The sequence below is a fragment of the Astyanax mexicanus genome, chromosome 1 (assembly GCF_023375975.1).
Source record: "Astyanax mexicanus isolate ESR-SI-001 chromosome 1, AstMex3_surface, whole genome shotgun sequence".
Taxonomy (NCBI): Eukaryota; Metazoa; Chordata; class Actinopteri; order Characiformes; family Acestrorhamphidae; genus Astyanax; species Astyanax mexicanus.
The window spans coordinates 85,710,670-85,732,021 of record NC_064408.1 but is presented as its reverse complement, the minus strand read 5'-3'; the positions used below and the strand labels follow the sequence as shown (position 1 = coordinate 85,732,021).

At 35.9% G+C, this 21,352-nt stretch overlaps 1 protein-coding gene across 7 annotated transcripts in view; it reads right to left on the bottom strand.

Annotated features, from left to right (window-relative positions):
- Positions 1-21,352, bottom strand: part of gphnb (gephyrin b) — a 139,410-nt gene that overhangs the window by 17,660 nt on the left and 100,398 nt on the right. For 2 of the 7 annotated variants that reach the window (XM_007255478.4, XM_007255480.4), the window contains exons 9-12: positions 15,000-15,041; positions 11,069-11,143; positions 4,406-4,468; positions 196-238 (exon numbers count right to left, since the gene is read on the bottom strand). In XM_007255478.4, coding sequence (XP_007255540.1) covers positions 196-238; positions 4,406-4,468; positions 11,069-11,143; positions 15,000-15,041 — 223 coding nt within the window. The remainder of the gene's footprint in view (positions 1-195; positions 239-4,405; positions 4,469-11,068; positions 11,144-14,999; positions 15,042-21,352) is intronic. The other 5 variants (XM_007255483.4, XM_007255484.4, XM_007255482.4 and 2 more) reach the window with 4 other exon arrangements.

The following is a 21,352-nucleotide window of genomic DNA, read 5'->3' as shown; positions in this document are numbered from 1 at the left end:
AATGCCATTGAGACATGGCAGCAAAGGTGAGCTGTGCATTAACTTTGCTAGAAATCATTTTAGTGTTTTCTGCCGCAGTTGCTTCCATTTCACAACTCAACAAAATAATAAATATGGGCAGAGGTGTCCAACTCTTTATATTCAACTGTATATAACATACATAAAAATACACACACACACACACGGGTGACTTACTCGCTCGTAAGATATTTTCTTTGCTGCTGCATCGTGACTGCACCTGGAGAGAGACAGATAGAGAGAGGGAGGCAAGGGGAAAGAAAAAGAAAGAATGGAAGGGATAAAGGAACAGAGAAGCAGGAGATAAAAGCGGTTAGTGTGAAACAGGCGGGTCTCTGGTGACCATGCTCAGTGAAGAACGATGGAAAATGTCATGTCACACCATGAAGCCGAAAATACATCATCCGGGTTTGTGACTTGGAAACAAACATGGAGCCTAGATTTCTCTCACGATGGAGCGATGAGCAAAAAGGTACATTTAAATCCCACGGCCAGAGCAGTTCTCAATCTGATTTACTAGCGGCTAATTCTCCCTCGTTAGCTGTTTCTCGGAGCGAAGCTGACATGTTTCATCTGCCAACACGCTGAATTCTGCCCTCTCCCTGAGCGAATCTCAGCTGTAGTATGACATCAAATCAATACACTCTTACTGAACTCTCTCTGAAATAGAGCTGGAGTGCTGCGGTGGACCTGCCCGTGAACTCTGGAGCTCATTCAAGAATACGGAATAAAAACTGTAGACTCTGTAGTAGATCTGACTGAGAGATACAGAGCAGTTTTTGTCCTGGTGTTTATAATAAATACTAACAGGACTGGATGTGTGGTTGTGTGTACAGTGCTGTCCATAAGTAACTGGGCAGTGAAATGGTTTGTGTTGTTTCAGCTGCAGTATGTTAGCTGTGTTTACCAGTGACTAAGGGGTTAAAGCACATAATAACAGCTTTAATTTAAGGGTATTCACAAGAATATTGGCATCAGGAAACAAAAAAAAAATATTACCTACTAAGCAGAGTGGAACTCTGAAGGCCTTCTGGGCTTAATGATTAAAAAAAACTCAGCGCATATATTCTTATTTCACTGTGAAGTTTTGAATGGGGGTAAAGGGTTATATTTATAAAATTACCAAAACAAAACCGTCCAATCAGGATTTGATTTCTCATGGTATCTAAGCAGATTCAGCTTTAAGTTTTTTATTTTTCTGTCTTAAATGGGCAGCACTGAATCTGAAAAAACTTCACTGTACAACAAGGTGCTTGGCAATAAAAAGACAAACACAGAATTTACATATTTACATTAGCTTACTGCTAATACATTATTAGAATTAATTTGCTGGCTTCTTTTCTCAACTGGGCTTTGACATTCAAAGCCTGTACTGAAGACCTAACTCCTTTTTACTCTAGGTTTGATACTGCAAACTAGTATAAAGGGCATAAAAATACATTAATAAACTGTAATAAAATGGCATTACTTTTGGAATATGAGAGACAATTATAATAATATTCAATAAACTACTAACTCTTTGGTCAAACGTTTGGTAAAACAGCTTTTAATGTTAAAACAGCTCTTTAATACCTCAAACTAGTTGGAATGTTTAATGATACATTAGCACTAAGCTAACTTTGACTTAGCTAGACTGCATTTAATGCTTTTAATTACTTTTAATTAGGAATCATTTTAATCCATCAGCACGTGTTTAAACCTTAATAACAACTAATAATAATGTAAATGGATTAACATATTAACATGTTGCAATTATTAGAACCAATTAATTGTTTGTTCTCAAACAACTGTGTTCATATGTTTGTTATAAATTCTGCTTTTTTTACTTAGATTTGCCTTAGATTAAGCTCCTGATACTGCCTACCCACAATACATATTGTTTATGTCTATTGTGTCAGTGCTCTCATTAAATTTAGTTAAAGATGAATCATGGGTCAGAGGGACACACGCCAGCTAAATATATTGATTTGTTGTAAAATTATGTCCTATTATTCATGTGTTTTAACCTCAGAATTTGTTTTATTTTAAAGATGGTAAAGTAGAAAGGCAAAACAACAAAACCTGCCTCACTGTCCAATTTCTTACTCTACTGTAGATATTCCTGCTGTTTGTGTTTGTGGAGTGTCGGCTAATGTGTGTGTGTGTTGTATATGTGTCTGAACACTGTTTGTGGGTGTTGGGGAGGGGGTGGGTGGGGATTATCTAAAATTATATGTCACCAAGTTAAACTAAGCTCCACCTACTAAACTGCCTCCTGCCTCCTAATTAAATTGATTCATCTAAATATAATATTTAGTGAAGAACTCTCTGTCAAAAGTTTGGGGACACTGACCTGTTACTCGTTATAATCATGTAATCTTAGAAATTCTGTAAGAAATGAAAACACAAAACATAAAACTATAAAATAGATAACCACTGCAAATACTGATAAACCATTTAGGTTTTTGAATTGGCTTTGGGCCAAGAGTTTTAATGTGTGATTTTAACCATAGTTTATACAGTCAAATCGGTTTTACTACCTCTACACTACATACAGTTGCCTGTATGTTGTCTGTATATTCCACTATGAATGGGAAATGATTTGTACATGTACCAAATATTTTGTTTGATTATATGATTTAGGCCATATAAAACTGCTACTGTTGTTTCAAAACATGAATATTAGGAATGAACGCTTCCAATCTGTGCAGACTGTCTGCAATCTGGTCTGCAGAACTGCCATTAATAAATAGTAATGTTTAAATAATACATAATTAAATCATAAACAATACAATATATGTCCAAATTTTTTTTACTTCAGTTTCACCCTTTGAAAAACATAAAGCTACATGCTGCACCACATGTACACCAGTAAAAAGTAACAGTGAAAAAAAATCAAGCAAAGGCAAGATGTCCCCAAACGCTTGACTGGCAGTTTGAGTGTCTCTCTCTCTGTACTCAGTCAGGATTAGATTAGGGAAATGTTTTATGTTTATGTGCGAGTCAATCTGTCTACGAGCCCATAAATCATTTCTGAAGACAAAATACAGTGCACTGACCCTGCCGGACAGCCGGGAAAAAGAGAGGCGGATGAGACAGAGAATAAGAGAAGAAGGAGGAAAAGAAGGAGTGATGTGGTTTTGGAAAAAAACAAAAACTACTGTCCGTAAAAAAAGTGAAATACCACGCACCAACACTTACACATACACACACACTTTCATACAAACACACATACACACACTCACACACTTCAACTACAGCAACTGAAGGACAACTTAAAAAGAGAAGGAGCAGGAAAGACAGAGAGAAGAAAAGCAATACTGCTGCAGCAAATACGAAAGACAGCCATCAATACCCAGCAAATCACAAAGCTAATGGAGGCAGAGCATGTAAGAGAGAGATACAACGAGAAAGAAAAAAAAAAAAAAAGGATAGTCTAATAAACAGAGCAAGAGAATGAAGAACAAAACATTAAAAGGAGGAGATCTACCTCTGCTAAATTAAATTAAAAAACAGGCAATAATTCATATTTAAAAAGCACTTTTTGCTGTAAATAATTCAATTATTAATTTTTGTACAAACTGATGAGCAAAACACTGAAAAACTAAACATAAAATATTGTCTTAAACAAAATACAATTTAATGATAAATTAACCAAGGCATTCATGAATACAGAATGGTGTGAAAAATACAAAGCAAAGAAAAATCTATTATATATTGTTAAAATGAACATGATTTTACATTACATTAGTATATATATATTTGGAGTGTGTCTCTCTAACCCATGATTCTTTTGGAAACCATTTATTTCATTAATAAAAGCTCAAAATAGCTAATGATTAGATTTGAGAGCAATGTCAGAACAGACAATAATAATAATATATTCTCTACATTAAGGCCCAAAGTTGTGACATTCTTTACATTTTATAGCCTAAAATTGTGAGATAATCAATATTAATTCCCAAAATATGCTCAACTCTTTAAATTAAAGTCCAAACATGTTATATCTTCTATATAAAATCCTAAAGTTTGTAATATTTTTTGTATCATGGCCTAAAGTCGTAATTTTCACTAAATTATCCCCAAACAATTTAATTTAATTTGCAAAATCTGGTATATTCTCTTATTGCATTTATCACAGTGAAGAAACACATACAAAGTTGTTAATATTATTTCAAGCAGAATGGTATGAACTATTAGATAAAAATGTCTTTAAGAAGCAAAATGTGAAAAGAGGATGACAGACATCTACAAATCAACAGAGTGAGAAAAAAACAAAAGAAAGCAAGCGAAGAGCACGGCCTCCACACGCAGAAAGAGAGAGGTTAAAAAAATAGAAAGAGAGAGAGAAAGACAGAGCGAGAGTCTTGCATGTGGAGTGGGCTCGTGAGGGCTTGGGGATAGTTACTCGTGAGCTGAAGGTCCTATGGCTCCTTCGATCATCTTTAAGCACCTCCAACCTACACTGGAGCTACAGTGGAGACAAAGTCATCAAGCGTCAGTCCATCAGTCCCAAGCAAACCAAGGAGAAAACAAATCGCATGGCAAAAGACGGAACGGAACGGAAGCGTGACGCAACTCAAAAGATGGCTTGCAGAAAAGAAAGAATAGAGAGAAAGAGAGAGAGAGTAGAAAGGATAACGTTCAGGCAGGACTTTACTTTCAGGTGAAATAGTACACTGTTTACAGTAGTGTGAGCTACAGAAATACTCCAAAGCTACAGTAGAAAAATGGATATCATGACATTTAGTAAACTCTGATATGTATTTAGATTTGATAAAATCTTTAAATTGTTTGTCTTTTGGAAAAAAGACACACCTTAAAGTAAAGCTTTATAGGAAATTCTGTTGCAAGTTTTTATAAAACATAATTTAAATGGGAAATAAATATATTTGTATATATAGAGAGAAAGAGAATGAGAGAGATAATGTTATATAATGAGGCAGAGAAAGAAGAGAGAGTCTTTTATTTTTTTCACATTTTCTGTTCATTTTCATTTATTCATTACCATACTTACTATTCAAAAGTTTATCACCGATTACTCCAGTAAGAGCATACTGTGTAATGTACAGCTTTGGCAATGTCGGCCTTTCCCTGCCATGCAATTAAAGCATGTTTCATCATTTTATTTGATTTAAAAATACAAAGAGTGGAAAGAGTGATTTATATAAAGAAAGCCCACAAACAGAAAGAGATAGAATGAGTGAATGTTACTAAAAGAGTGAGAACAGAAATAGAGAGTGAGATACAGTGAGCGAATATCAGAGAAAGAGAAACTGAGTGAAGACAGAAGGTGAGAAAAACAGAGATAACCTGAGAGTGTGAAATAATGAGGAAGAAATAAGAGAACACACATATTGTGTGTATAATGAGAAAGAGATAAAAACAAATCAAAAAGTAAAAAAGTCAAGAACAAAAAGAATAGAAAATAGAATATAAAGATTGAGAGAAAAATAAGTGAGAGAAAATAAGATGGAATGTTCAATAAAGAGACGAACGAGACAGAGAAAAGACAAAGTAGAAAATAAGTAAGATAGTAAGAAAAAGGAGATAATATAGAGAATGAGATATGTTGGATAAAATAAATGCTGGTTAAAGAATGAACAGAATAAGAAAATGTGTGTGTGTGAGAGAGAATGTTAGGTTTAGCAGGCAGCTGCAGTACATATACTACCCCACAGTGTGAACTAGAGCTAACCTGGAAAACCCTGAAAACAGAACTCCATTACTAATAAAGAATGACTTTACCTACTGCTATAATTTTAGACTCAGGAGAACAACAACATAGAAACAGTGTGACGGAGGAATGTCCTTATTATCACTTCAAAAAATCAGGGATTCAGAAATAATAGTCTTTATAACATAGGTATCCAAGCCTGTTCTAGAGAGCTACCTTCCAGCAGACATTAGCATCAACCACTAATCAATCCCGCTTGATCCAAGAGAGCTTGATCAGTTGAATGGGGTGTTCTAGATTTGGTTTGAAGGTGTAACCTGCAGGACAGTAGCTCTCCAGCAGCAGGATTGGTGAAGTCTGGTTTAAGTATCTTTCAGGTGAGAAACAGGCCCCTTTAAGGGCTCAGTGTGAGAGGGACAGGTGTGATGTGTGGATTACAGGTCAATGAGCAGCACTGATAGACTGTGGCATGTCTGTATACATAAATCATCGATATACATCGTTATTAACCATGGAAGTGCTTTAATCAGGTGACGCAGAGTCATAGCGCTGTTCAGACTGAGAAACGTGAAGAAAAGGGGAATGAACTAAGGATGAAGGAGATGAGGAAAGGAACGGAGGAAGCAGAGCAAAGCTGCTGACCACACACACACACACACACACACACACACTCATATCATTATCATTTATCATTCATCATTCTTACAATCACACCTGCATACAGTACATTCAAAAACAAACAAGTATATGCAAAGTTTTTGAGTTAGTTATGTTAGATTGGGACAGAGTACTTATACTTTCTTTACATTTTTACATTGCGTTTGATTGTGTACTTGTACCAATATTTCACTAGACTGCAGTTTTTCTGTTTTTTTTTTTTTTTACCAAGTAAGTTTGGGATACATACCTATAATTTCACTTTCAATTGACTTGGTGCTGATGCAGTACCTGTATTTAACTGTAGTACAATCTCTCTGCTATTTCAATTGAATTAGACTGTAATTTATTATCCGTATTATCGCTATGGTACAATTTCTCTGCTCTTTTAATTCAGTCAGCTTTTGATACAGCATCTATACATTTACTATGGAGGAGTTTCTATTTATTTGTTTCTTTATTTTAATTCAGATGGTGATGCAGTACCCATATCTCACTAGAGTTTTTGCTCATTTACTACAACAAACTTACACTTATTAGTAGTCACAAAGTATAGGTTTTAAGATTAATGAATAAATGATAGGACTACATGAGTCTAAATAAATCACAATCAATAAATCAATAATTTGAATGATTTGAATGCGCAGTGTGCGTTGGTGTTTAATCAGTGTGTTTAAAACGGCTAATCTTGGTCTTGGCTCTCACCTCTATCAACGCTGACTACAACATTTTTAACAAGCAAACCTGTTTTATTTAAGATGCAACTGATCTTTTATGAAGGTTTGCTGGGATTAAACAGAGGAAACGCTATTATAGACATTGTGCTTCTAGATATCTTCTTGCTCCTTCAGGAGTAGAACAGAGGGGATCAAAGGGTCAATAATGAGGGGGAGAGTGTGCTGAGCTCAGCAGAAACACCAGAATCCATCCAGCCTATTACACTCACAGCAGTGGGCGTGTATCCACTGGCCTGCATGAACATCCACACAGGAGCATGTTAGAAACGAGATTGTAAGCATATACACATGCACACAGAAAAACATATATTTAAATGCAGTAGTAGATTTATAATATAACATGATTACTGCTAGGCAGATATTTGACATGGTAATTTGCAAAAACACTTTAACTCAAATCTTTAAACAACTGTTTTTACAATTGAACTCTTTATATGCTCATAGGCCAGATACTGACCTGGGATTGGAACACACTTCCTCCAATACGCCACAGCACAAATATAAAACATATGCTACACAAAAAAAACAGACACTCTTGCCTTTATTTAATTATAGAACTACAAAATGCTGATAAATGGAGAGTGCATGTAGAAACAATAAGGTGGTTTTGCAGATATAGGCCAGACGCTTTGGATAATGATATTTTCACTGATTTGAAGTGTGGCAACATTGTGGATGTCACGCAGGCTGGTTTGAGTAATCCTGATCACCTGGGGTTTTAGCAATGGTGCAGTAAAGATAACTGTGACAGTGACTGTAATTTGTAATCTGTAATTGGTCTGATGAATTTAGGATGGAAGGTGGAATCTAATGCCAGCAGCATGATTCTATAGACCCAATCTGCCTTGTGTCTATGGGTCTTTTCAAACCACTCAGTAACCACGTGAATGCTACAGCATTATCACAAAGAAAAAAATATCTTTACAAATTTTATGGACATAACAGTGAGTTTTGTTAACAGTGCTCCTCCGGTAGAACATCTTTGAAATGTGGTCAGATGGGAGATTTGCACTGTAAGGAAAGTTCTCAAATAAAATCTGCAAGAACTGAGTGACACAGGTTTTCAGCAATAGGTGGAACCCAAAGCATGAAGAATTGAGACTGTTTTGAGAGCAAACCCAGACCCTACCAAGAGAAAACAAATAGTCTTCTTAATATTGAGCATAGTCAGTGTATATTTATATGCAAATATGTATTGTTTTGTGTATTATATTTGTGTAATAATAAGTACATAAGCCTAAATTTAAATTTAGGTCTCTAATCGTTCCTTTTTAGTTTAAAAAAATAAACTTGGAATTTTTATAGGAAGCATTTTACAATGGCATTTTTCTCTCTTTTTCCTCTCTCTCTCTCTCTCTCTCTCTCTCTCACACACACACACACACACACACACACTTACACATCAAATGCATACTAAATCACACCCCATTTGCATGTTTCTCTCTCTCTGTCTCTCTCTCTCTCTTCCATAGACACACACGTGCATGTACAAAAACGAAGAAAATGAATGGGAGTAATGGGTGAGAGACTAGCACCAAGCAAAGAGGACAGCATCTACTCTTCACACAGTGTTCTAACAGCATGCTGTCACCAGGGGACGCTCTGAGCGGAGGACAGAGAATCAAACCTTTCTGTGTGTAAATGAGCTGGAATGGACTGCCCTCTGGACACCACTCTGTTATGTGATGCTTTATAACATGCTACACTGCACAGCGTGGACTATTTTGTATAGGGCTTTGTTCGGTGTTGATTTGGGATGCCCTGTTTGCTGAGCTGCTTCACTGGTGTAACACACATGTACAGACTGCTTGTCTAATGTTGGAGAACAGCAAGCTTTTCAAAATGTTTTAATAAATGAGAATATGTTTTTGTGAAAGTCTGGTGTGGAGGAAAAATATATTGTAAATAGAAACATTTGTGAAACTAATTGCAATATCATATCCAAACATATTCAACTCATATTAAAAAATACACACAAACAACAGATTTCAACATTCACATTTGTTAAAACAATTGTTTGAAAAGTTAGGTGTTCCCAAGCGTTTAAGCTATTACTGCTCCTCTAAGACCAAAACTGTGCTTATTCACAAATCTCCTCTAGGTCCTGTAATACTGTAATGCTCCTCTACATTTAGTGTTGTTGACTGCTCTGTACTTAAACTGCTATAGCTAGCTGTAGTGTTACTCTGTTTTTAGCTTAGCATATTAATTAGGAAGCGTTAACAAGGAGTTAATTCAGGGTTAACAAGGAGGTTAACTGTATTAATTACTGTAGATATGTAACTACATTAGCCATTAACTAATTAACTGACTTTCTGGGTTTGTGTATCAGTGCTCAGTTGTAGTTGTTAGCTAGCTATGCTAATAGTTGAGTGGCTAACTGTTAAGCTGAATTCTGTTTACCTTGGATGTTGGAAATGTTATTTCAAAACATGTCCCAGAGCATTTAGACTTTGGACTTAATCATAACTGGTTTGACCTTTTTTGGTAAATCCAGTCATTATAATTTTTAGCATTGCCCCAGGTTAGCATAGTTATATACTGTAGTTTATACTGTATCTTGTGTATCCAAACACAATAGAAACATGTCCAGGAATAGAATTTGGACAGTTCTGTGTGTATGCCTAATGAACTCATACTTACCGTAATTTCCGGGCTATTAAGCGCACCTGACCATAAGCCACATTTTTAATAAATAGGCTATGTACACAAATAACATTACATTCTGTGAACAGCTTAATATAAATTTATGGGAGCGTAAAAAAGCTGTTGTTGAATATAATTACTTTAAAACCAGTTACAAAGAAAAAAAAGCTCAACAGGTAACAGATGAATACATTTGGGTGAGTAAAGCACTTTTAAAGCTTGTAAGCTTAAAAAAAAACATATATTAGCTGCTCTGTTATATAAGCTGCAGTGTTCAAAGCGTGTGAGAAAAGTAGTGGCTTATAGCCCAGAAATTACAATAAACAGATATATGTGATAAACTACTGCTTTACTACTGTTCATGACCTTTGCCATCTCTGACATCTCAGATTCTAAACTTGGGGTTGGCAAGACTGTCCCTGAGTACTAAATCCGATATTGGGCAATTTTTATTTTATTTTATTTCTTCTGTGGTTCACTCTCAATTTATCTTTGTTTGTTAGCTATGTAAAATTCCTGAATGGTTAAAAGTGCTAGATTATTTGTGGTAAACTGTACTGGTCTGTATTAACTGTGTTAAGTTATCTGTGTTTAAAGTTTTTGTTAGTTCATTGTTTGGTGGTTACCTGTTAGCTTCTGTGAGTGGTTAGCTTTTAGCATTTAGTACTAGATGTGCACCAGTGTTACAGATTATTGTGTTTACTTCAGAATGGCTTGCTCTGTTATTTCCTCTGTGATTAACCTAGCTGTGTTAGTAGCTGAATGGTTAATTGTGTTAGTTGCAAAGTGGTTGACTGTGTTAGTAGTTCAGTGCTGGGATGTGTTGGCATCTAAGCAGTTAACTGTGTTGGTGGCATTGTGATTAGTTTGTTAGTAGTTGAGTGGTTATCTGTTAGTTGCTCTGCGATTATTGCTTTGCAGTAACCTGTACTATCTGATTACCTGTGTTAGAAGATGAATGGTTAGCTGTTTGTTATTCTGTGGTAAATTGTGTTAGTAGTTGTGTTTGCTGTTTTGCAGTAAACTGTGCTAGTATCTGAGTGTTTAACTGTGATTAGCTGTGGTACTTGCTTTGCAGTTAGCTGTGTTAGTAGCTTGGTGGATCACTCTGTAAGTTACTGTGAGGTTAGCTGTGGTGCTTGCTTTGCAGTTTATAGTGTTAGTTGTTCTGTGGTTAGCTGTGTTAGTAGATTTGTGATTAGCCGTGTTAGTTGCTCTGAATTTAGCTGTGTTAATAGATAATGGTGGCTGTGTTTAATGCTGTTACTCGGCCTGTGTTCTGCTGCGCCAGACTGTGCTTTGCTGTGAGTGCTGTTGTGCATGCTGGTGGAGGGAGGAAAGGTTAACTCTTTACCTGGTCCAAGGTAGAGTACCTTGACTTGAGCGTGATGACCTCATCCAGATGTGCCCTGAACTCTCTCCGTGAGGCCTGGGGGAAGCCACAGGATAGTCACTCACTCCACATACACACACACACACCCACACACACACACACACCCACACGCACACACTCACACATACGCTTCTACGGACACACAACAGCAAATGCAACGGGCAGTAATGTACATTCTTAAACATGCTACACACATTAGCTACAAGGTTCTGTGTATGTTTTTGCCAGTCAATTTTTGCTCCAAAATTGAAAAATTCAAATAGACAACATCCTGTTTTCATTTTTTGTCAAATAAAAACACAGAAAATGGGAGGTCACCTGTTATTCAATTTATCCAATGATTGGGGAAGGGGTATTGACAGAATTACAAAATTAACAGCTACATCCATGTTTTTGTTATTATAAGAATGTTTTTCAAGTCATGGGAATTAAATCTGAGTTATCTTGTTTAAACACTATAATAATACAGATTTAACTTTGGGACCGAAAACACATTCCTATCCCATGTGCCACAGTGGTGTTGACTTCTGGTGAGAGATCAGAATTTGTCAAAATATCAAATATCTGATTCATTTAATCACTTATACACCAGAATTTTTCTGCACATTTTGTAGACTGACAAATTGCCTTGTAGTGTAGTTATCAGTTTCCAAGTAAAATGTTCTCATTTAGGAACAGGTTGTTGTCTGTTTTCTTTTATTTCATTTTGAAATGAAAATCGAATTGCCAAATAATACACAGAATCTTTAATACATTCATATACTAGACCTGACACCCATCCACATACACACACTCAACACATACACTCAGACACTCATAAAAACTCACACTGACAAACAAAATGTCTCATTGATGAGACACACAAAATAGCTAACCCTGTACTTTGTGCCCTCAAACACAAATGACTAAAAATGAAAAAAAAGTGAAAAAAACCCAAACAAAAAAGTCCAACATGATTAATTTGATGTTATGCGGAATGACAGGGTTTTAGTTTTTGCCTTCCAGATATTATTATGAATACTGATCAGGGAATCCACTAAGCCCTAAACAATGTAATGGCATGTAATGTGCTTCTATATTTTCCCACCTTGTCCAGTTACTGCAAATACACACAGTTACATATTTGGGTGATCCCACAGAACATAGGTCATCAGTCTTATCCACAACGGGCTGGAGTCTTTGCAGGTTTTTATTCTAATAAAGTGGAAGCACACCTGATTATTCTTGTTAAATCAGCTAGTATCAGTATTTAAACAAATGGTTACCTATACAGGGATGTGCTTCTGATTGGCTGGAATAAAAATTCGCCCTTTAGGGACAAGAATGGTGAACACTTCCATAGAAGAATCAATCCAATTTCTGTTACCTAAAGAAACTTTTGAAAAAGAGATTTGTAAATGTGTAGAACCTTTAAAATAATTAAAACGTAAGAAATGTAATTTAATGTATTTGTTTTTGAAATGTCACCAGACATTTGAGTCTTTGTTCTGATACATCAGCTAAAAGATGTAACAGTGCTGACCAGTATGACACCAGGAGTGATGTAGGGAGAAAGTGCCACCTGGCCAATCAATTTTTTTTTTTCTTTAGATTATTGGTTCCTCTTGTTGATCCTATCTTGCGGTTTTAGAGAAGTCTTGGTTCCTCTCAGTGGTTCCTCCTCATTCTCTGAGAGAGATTTTCCTTTAGATTATTTGTCCCTCTCTGTGGTTCTTCTTTATTCTTTAGATATTTTTTCTTTGCATCTTGGATCCTCCATGAAGTTCTTCTTTACGCTCTTTGAGAGTCTCTGTCTGTTTGTGTCTTGGTTCTTGGACCAGATTTCTATTAAGCTGCTTCATGGCAATGCTAATTGTAAAAAACAGTACATAAGTAAATATAAACTAAACTGAGGTAAATTTGTTTTTCACAGTCATTAAATTTACACAAAAAATCACCCACTGAAAGTTTTTTTCAGTATCCAAAAATGGATCTTCTCAGATAAAAATAACCATTTTTGGTATTTTCACATGTAAGAGTGAAGTATACAGGCACATCTTCCAGACTTGTTGCCCATTTGCATATTCAACAGTAGGTTTAGAGGGGATAATCAATGACTGTGGGCAAAGCTCCTGCTGATTCCTCACAGTGTGCACTTCAACACTATTTCTCTGCATTGTTGGGTGCAAAAAATGCGGCATAAGATTTATGACTACAGTGTGAGGAAGAGCTGAAACTGCCCTCATTTCATAAGCAGCCATAATATTTCTTCATTAGAGTCGAAGACTGTATTTTATGGCAAGGAAAATTTCAGAGGATGAATTAAAAATCCTTCAAATGCCGTAAAACCTCTGTAAGGAAGGGTAATTGGATGTACTGTATTACAGTACAATTTGTGTAAAAATTCAGTTCTAAAAGAAGAGGTCTGCAAACATAAGTACATGGGAAATCAGACATATGGTCTATTCAGTTTTATTGTTTACTGTATATTTGCTGTAGATTTATGACCTAAGTAGATTCAAAATATTACGCATGGTGTCCTTAACAGTCTTAGTCTAAACTAACATAGTTAGTATTAGCTATACACACTAAATTATACAGGAATATCAATATCAATTTAATAGATATTGAGATACTTATTACTGATTTATATACTTTCACTTACAGTTGTATTCCTAAATTATTCCCACTAAATAAAAACTTAAAATCTTTACGTTACTATTTTGTGTCTGTGTGTGTTTGTGCGTGGATGTTTAAATTATAGTATAAAATAGGATAAAAATATGGACACGTGATAAAAACTCAATTGAAAAAGTTGATGCTAATAAAACCAGAACAGAATAAATGTGCTTTTAAATGTTATAATGGTTGATAACTAAATCCATGATACACAAACTGGAAAAAAACATACAGGCATGGGGACAATCACGAGACCTACACACAACATATTTATAGAAAAGAGATCAAATTAAGAAATGTAAACAGATTCAGCTGCCTGTATCAGTGTTTCCCAACTCCGCTTGCCCTGCACAGGTTTAATAAGTATTCATAACTAATTTATAGGGATGTAAAAATGTTCGAATTGATAGTAAAAGATAGTATCCAATAAACATGTGTTCAAATCATATTATTTCTTTGTCACAAGTCTGCATAAAGTGTGCTTTTTAAAAGAGTTTTAAAAAATATTTTTAATTTTTTTGTTCCACTATTGTGTAAACAAGTCATCCAGTTAAGTGTGTGTGTTTTAGGAAATTAACCAAGATAATTAAATCAAACTGAAGTAAAAATTAGGATGTCGTAAATGAAATCAAACCAATTTTGTCTTGCACAAATTAATAAGCACTGTAAGGCTAGCACTGTATTTACTACAGGTGAAACTATTAAACCAAATTAAATAAGAAAAAAATATCTAAAATAAAAAAATAAAATAATAATAAGCTAAATAAAGATTTTAAAATAAATCCAACAATACAGTATAACATACCTTATGACAAAGTTATTCCTTATGTATGTAATAGTAATTTTTGTACTAGGTACTAACTATTCTGCAAAGTGGCTATTCAATTTTCAAAAGCTTTGCAATACTTCACAGGAAATAAGATTTTAGACACGTAATTCAAATATTTACACCCCTATTAGCTGATAATATGATTTTAGAAAATACATGACTGTGCAGTGCAGAGAGAGCTTTAAGTAAGGAGCTGAAACACTTCAGGACACCATTATCAGTTAATTCTCTGTCTATTGCAGTTTGTGGTTGCATGCAGCACAAGACTGGGGTGTGTCAGAGGTGCTTTAGGGGCAGTTCCCAGGGTATTTGGGGACGATTCAGGGTTGGTTGGCTGCAGGCAGGTTGCAACAGGACGTAGGGGAGCCACAGGCATGCAGCGGTCCAACACTCATGCAGGGGTACCTCAGCAATGCTTAGGGTGGATGAACAGGAGGGGAGCCGCGCCTGGTGCCGCGAGACAGAGAGAGAGAGATAGAGAGAGAGAGGAAAGGAAAGGAAGGAAAGAGGAAGGAAGGAAGGAGGGAGGGAGGAAAAGAGAAAGGTGATTAACACAGCAGCCAGCAAAGCCAAGCTGAGACAGACAGCACCCCACAGGCCTGGTGGACCGCCTGTGCACAGCAAGCCCAAGCAGCGCAGAGCGGAACACATTTAAACACATCTGGGAGAAAAGGAATGCGGCACTTTTGAACTCTAAAATCTGAATAAACCTGTGGACATAAGTGTGAGCTTTTGATTTCTCAATATACACTGTGTTTGCTTAGATTTAACAAATAATATAATAATATAAATATTATAAAATCGTAGAATAAGATACAAAAACATCACAAATTGGACCACATTGCAGTATAACCAGTATAACACAATTATTTGGGTGATCCACCAAGCAACAAATCAATTATTTACTGCTGAATGAATAAAAAACATATTTCAGTGTTTTCTTCTGCCTGTTTTCTATTTGTTGCAGATATGTTGAGTCATTTTTAAGCTGATTTACTTTAACCTATGTACAACATTACAAGTCACTAAGCATTTACTAGAATTTTTAATAAACATTGACAATTGAATGCAAAATTGAAACCACAAACATAACAATACATGGGTTAGAATGAGACAGACTGATGGACTGAGCTCAGTTAGACATTACCTTGAATTTATTCTAGGGGACTGAGCTCACCTTAGACAACACTTGGACACTTGTAATAGGGGCATGATGGGAGGCTGAGCAATGTCTAGTACTGATAACAGACATAAATTAATTTCAGGGAGTTACCCCCGGACATATGTATATATATATATATATATGTTGAGGTGAGTTAATGTGACTATTTACCATACATTCCTTTTGCAATCCTTTAGTCCAATGCTAAAATCACTATAACAAACTGTACAGTGGGCAAGACTTTTTACTTTTAGCAGACATGGATATACTTTAGAGTAGTCAGAGGTGAAATGAGTTTTGATGGGATCCACAATGCTCCTTCTCTTGAACGCATCCCAGGAGGGGAAAAAAAACACTGCCCGCTCACACTGAAAACTGATTGGCTGACTTACAGACTCTTTGCAGAGAACAGGCCAATCAGAACCCTCTCTGTTTTGCAAGCACTTAATGAATATGCACACAAAGGGAGCGCCTTTCTCTCCCTTTCTTTCACAACGTGATTTGGGGAAAAAGTCTGTGTCGTCTCTGTGTGCATTTGTGGCCACCCCAACTTCCGGGAGACTTGGGACGTCTGATTTCAGACTTACAGCTCCCCTGAAATCCCCCCCCCCCAAAAAAAAAAAAATTAGCCTTGTACACAGTTCACGTTGGTGTTTTTCTGAAAAGCTGTTTTTTGTGAACATGTTGTGTGTAAAGAAAGTTTGATAAGTGGTTGCGTACAATCACTGTGCTTTAGAGAACTAAACTATCTATCACTTCAATGCACATTTGTTTTTGCTGCAATTATAGTCTGTGCTAACCAATCGTACATCACTGGTATGGTAAGTAAACCTTAGTTTGAAATATGCTGCAACATTGCCCCCAAAGACTAAACTGCATAAAACAGAATAGCGCCTGGTGTTATAGACAATTAAGACAAGTCAGGTTTCACCTGACAACGCATGACCTGCACTCACAGAATGTGGCAAAGCCATGAGTTAGGAGTGTGATAGACAGTAAATCTGTGCAGTGTGTAGCAGTCAGCAGGTGAATGGTAATGGTGTTTCACTGTCAGCAACTCTAATCTATTTGACTTCCAGAGAAAATGAAGCCAATGTGATCTAAAGCAGCTAATGAGCTGGGAGAAACTATATAAGACATTATAACTCATTTTAATTTAGCAGAATCATCATATACGTTGTATTCAGACTATATTGGGATTTTAGTAATACTTTTAAGAAAGGTAAATGTGGTAGCTTAGTATGTATGGCTAAGCAAGCTATCCCATTGGTTAGGTCTTCAGGAGCTGAACTGAAGGTTTTACACATCAGAATCACCAATATGATCAAATAATGTTCTGATGTACAGTAAATGGAACAAAAAATAATAATTTTAGTCGTACTAGAAGTTCTAGATGCTGGCTTTAAAACTACACTGAACTTTACTGACCAGCAGCACATTCTGCTCACTGACTTCATATACTATGTTTGATAAAGAAGATCACACTCAATGCTAAAACTGTCTTGGCTACCTACTGTAAATAAATATATTATGCGATTAATGCAAAGTGAATTTATACCACATAAGCTCTAAGCTTCTAGATTAAGTAAATAAATACATAAAATGTATTTTTAAAATAGATGAAATGAGCCAAAATGTATAAATGTATTAATAATGCACTCCTAACACATTTTGAAATTAAACAATATGTTAGATATGTATCTTAAATATAAAGAACTAGAGGCCCATATGTTGCTTTTCTTTATGGGAGAGACAGATTTGCTATTAGCAAAATGTAAACATTAAAGACTTTCATTCACGTTCACCCAAGGCTTCAGCAAACTTTCCTCGCTGTTTAAGAGTAGATCCATTGTCCTAACTGAAGGTGAAAAGCTTTTGTCTGAAAAGATGTAAGACATGCAGCCTGTGTTCCCTGAAATGAGCGCGTTTGTAATTCAGGATTTATCAGATTTTACTGACGTTTTTATGGCCACTGGATTTATATCACAGAAAAAAGTAGTACAGTGTATTAGAGAGAAGCTTCAGCAGTGCTGAATTACACACTCACTCCTGCCAAAGCAGAGGATCTGTATAGCCCACACACACACACACATGCACACTCTCACACACAGATAAAAAACCTGGAAGTACCTATCAATGACTCAATTTTCACTCAGTGATCTAAAACAGAAACAGAATGAAGTAACTTCCTACAGACTGCAATGCTTAATACAAGTAACACAATACAGGAATGTTTTAACACTGAAATAATGTTCTTAGTCTATTTGGCTCCTATATGGCTACTTAATTTATAACACAATACAGCATAACGCTCCACAGGTTCTATATGGAACCAAATTATGAGGTTTGTTGTTTGGCTTTAAGCGAAAGTTTTAAATATCTTACTAATAATACCTCTTTTGATGATTTTTTGTAGCAGCTAAGAGTATTTCAGTTCATGGGGTTGGAATTTTTTCCATTTTTTTTTGTAGAAGGTCTGTAGACATTCTGAGATATTCTTGGATCATTGTGTATGCATGGCTTGTTTAAGGTCTATGAGTATTTGAAAGGTCACTTTAAGTTCAAAATTCTTCAGTTTGGGTCTCCACTGGTGGAATGTTTTATACCATTAGATAATTTCCTATTTAACTTCAGACTGATGGTTTGGCATCATTTTTAGCAAGAATTTGCTAGTATTTTAACCCACACTTTTCTTCATCCATGCGATACTGTCAATAACACAAATGGCAACACGAAGACAAAAAGCATCCATTGTATGCTTTACAACAATGTTAGCCAAGGATTGTAGCAAAAATGTCACAAACTGGTCTGGCCTCTCCAGATGTTCTGTAACATACTTCAAACATGGCAAGTTGCATGTTTTGTAACCAATTTTATGTTTTGGGATTTTTCTATTTGTGCTATATTGAGCAATGCAGAACAGTGGAACAATGCACCACTCTCTTTCATGTGAATACTTTGAAGTCATACAAGGCTCTAATTTGCCATTTTTCACCAATATACATAGTTTATATTATTTTTAGGTCTCCCCTTGACCTCCACAATTCCCCTGAATTGCCCTTTTATCATTTTATACTTTTGTTTTAAAATGTTAAAATGTGCTCTTTAGAGAATGTCTTTATTTACACTTACAACACTGACATGTCTTTTGACCAGGGGCGCTCAAACAACTAAAATATGCAAATTTATAGGAAAATAGTGGCTAATAAACAAACATTTATTGGATACCTGCTATGGCAGTGATAATGAGGCTGTCTAGCTTAAAATTTAAGCTGAAGACTAATGCCTTATTATGAGGGTAAAAATCACCTGGACAAAGGAACTCTCAACTAGATCACTTGTTCACTAAAAGCTGCATCCGACCTACACTCACCATTAACATCCACATGCCTGTAGAGTTATTAATAGTAATAGTAATAATCTCTAATAAACTTGCTTATGTGGCTTATGTAACACTGAATGAAATGCTGATATTAATAAATATGCAATAAAAGAAAAGAGAAATCATAAGCAAATACATGGCTTTGTAACTTGTGTAAATCTGATTTATTATAAAACTACTCCTTCTTTAAAATGTCCTTAAAAAGCCTATGAGCTGTAACGAGCTGTAAATCTGAAATGACAGACACTGATGTTTGTCACTTTAGCTCTTGTTTCTAAAGAGACGGCTGAGGAAAAATGTGTGAAGACATTCTGACTGTCTGTACAGCCAGCCTGGCCAGAGGAAGAATCTCAAACGTTCACACGCAAGCTGTTCTGCTCCACTTAGCGCAGACAGTAGCCGATTTCTTACTGCAAAAGACCAAATTCTTCATTATTACATCAAATGTCATGTTCTAAGAATTTATATGTTTACAATTTACAGATACTTCATATTTACAAAAACACTTGTTTATAAACTGCATAAACTGAAGGAAAGTGATTCCTAATTTTTCAAATCCAGTTTGAATCTTGATTTTGAATAACTGAGAGATGGCTGTATTGTGTTGAAGCTGAAGGCGATCTGTGGAGGAACATCCCGAACTATCAAACCCACCTTTTCCTCCTGTCACTGTGTGTTATGATCAGTGTAAGGGCCAGTCGTGTAGTCTGGTCTGTGGGAGTGTGTACACTGTGGATAGCATTTAGCTGCTGTAATGTCAATGCGGCTCACATTTGTTGTTTTCAGCTTGGTAGCAACTTCATGAAAGATGGCTGGTCAGAATCGTGCTTCCATGATCGTTCAAATTAGGAAAAAAAAATCTAATAACTAGGGCTGTAACTGCAGCACTGTACTTACCTACCTAATATGGTTTAACTACACAGTACTAAAACAACATATCATCAAGTACTGTTCTTATTTGTGTCTGTGAGCCAATAAAAATGCTTCCACTGCTAAAGCTGCTGACTAGATGTCTAAATGACATTTAGTATGCATGTTAGTAATGTTCGCACTTATAATCTGGCTTGTAATCTTGTGTGTAATCAGTTAAAGCACACATTTTAAGTGTTGGCTTCAGGTTAGAGAATAAATTTAATGTTAATTTGATTATATAACAATTCAACAGGGTCTCAAATAAACTTGAATGCTTGAAATGCTAAACTGTAGAAATAGTGGTTGTTTGTCCATTGCAAAGTATTGCCAGCCAATCCAATTGAATACTGAGCATTTCTACTGTTTATGTCAGTCTAGTTATTAATCGTTGCTCTGTCTTTTAGATTTGTCAGCCTTGTTTGTTTGAATATTTTGTTTATTTGACTCTGGCTTGGTTCACAGTTTCTAATTCTGACTCACTCATGTCTGTTTTGGTTGCCTTTGTGTTGTTAAGCTTGTTTACTGCACACAACATTAAACCCTGTTTTACTATTTTTATCTGTGAGTGTCTGACTAGTCCTTCGAGCGTTACAAATGTGTAGGTTCAGTGGTGAAAATAAAATGTCTATATTTGTGTTGTAGTCATGGCGACCTCAGGTTTCCATCACCACCACTGTAAAGAAATCTGAGGGCCGTATCGTACACCCTGCACAAGGAGTGTTGCCATGCTCTTTTCTAACATACACTCACATACACATTCAACAGTCTAGTTAAAATAGGGTCTGAGTTTAGGAATATATCTGCAGTGATGGGCGTGGTGGTCTGGAAGTGAGGTGTGTTCAGATAAATTTCTGGCGTGTTTCTGTCTTGGTAGTGGAAAACAGGTGCACCACTGACTGAAATGAACCTAGACAACAGTCAATAGTCAAGTTAAACACACACACAGACGTGCTGCAATGAGCAAATCCAGCTTGTACCTCAACAAGAATAAAATAAAGAATACGATAGCATTGCTGTTTCTGTATATGACCTGCTGCCACACCTTTATAGTGTAAACATGCAGGTCAGTATCCTCTGAGATGTGCAAAGTGCCGCGCTGTTAAGATATCAAAGTGCCAAAGTCAGAGCACACCTGGCTCTTAAAGGGAATGGCAAGTAAAACACTGATTGGTTTATTTTCCATTAATTATTTTCCATTCTATTGACATCTCGCCTTTAAATTGCCCTGAATTTTCTCTATAATTAACTATTTCATACCAAGCTCCTACTCTATTTCCATGTCAACCTCTGAAATTTTTAGAA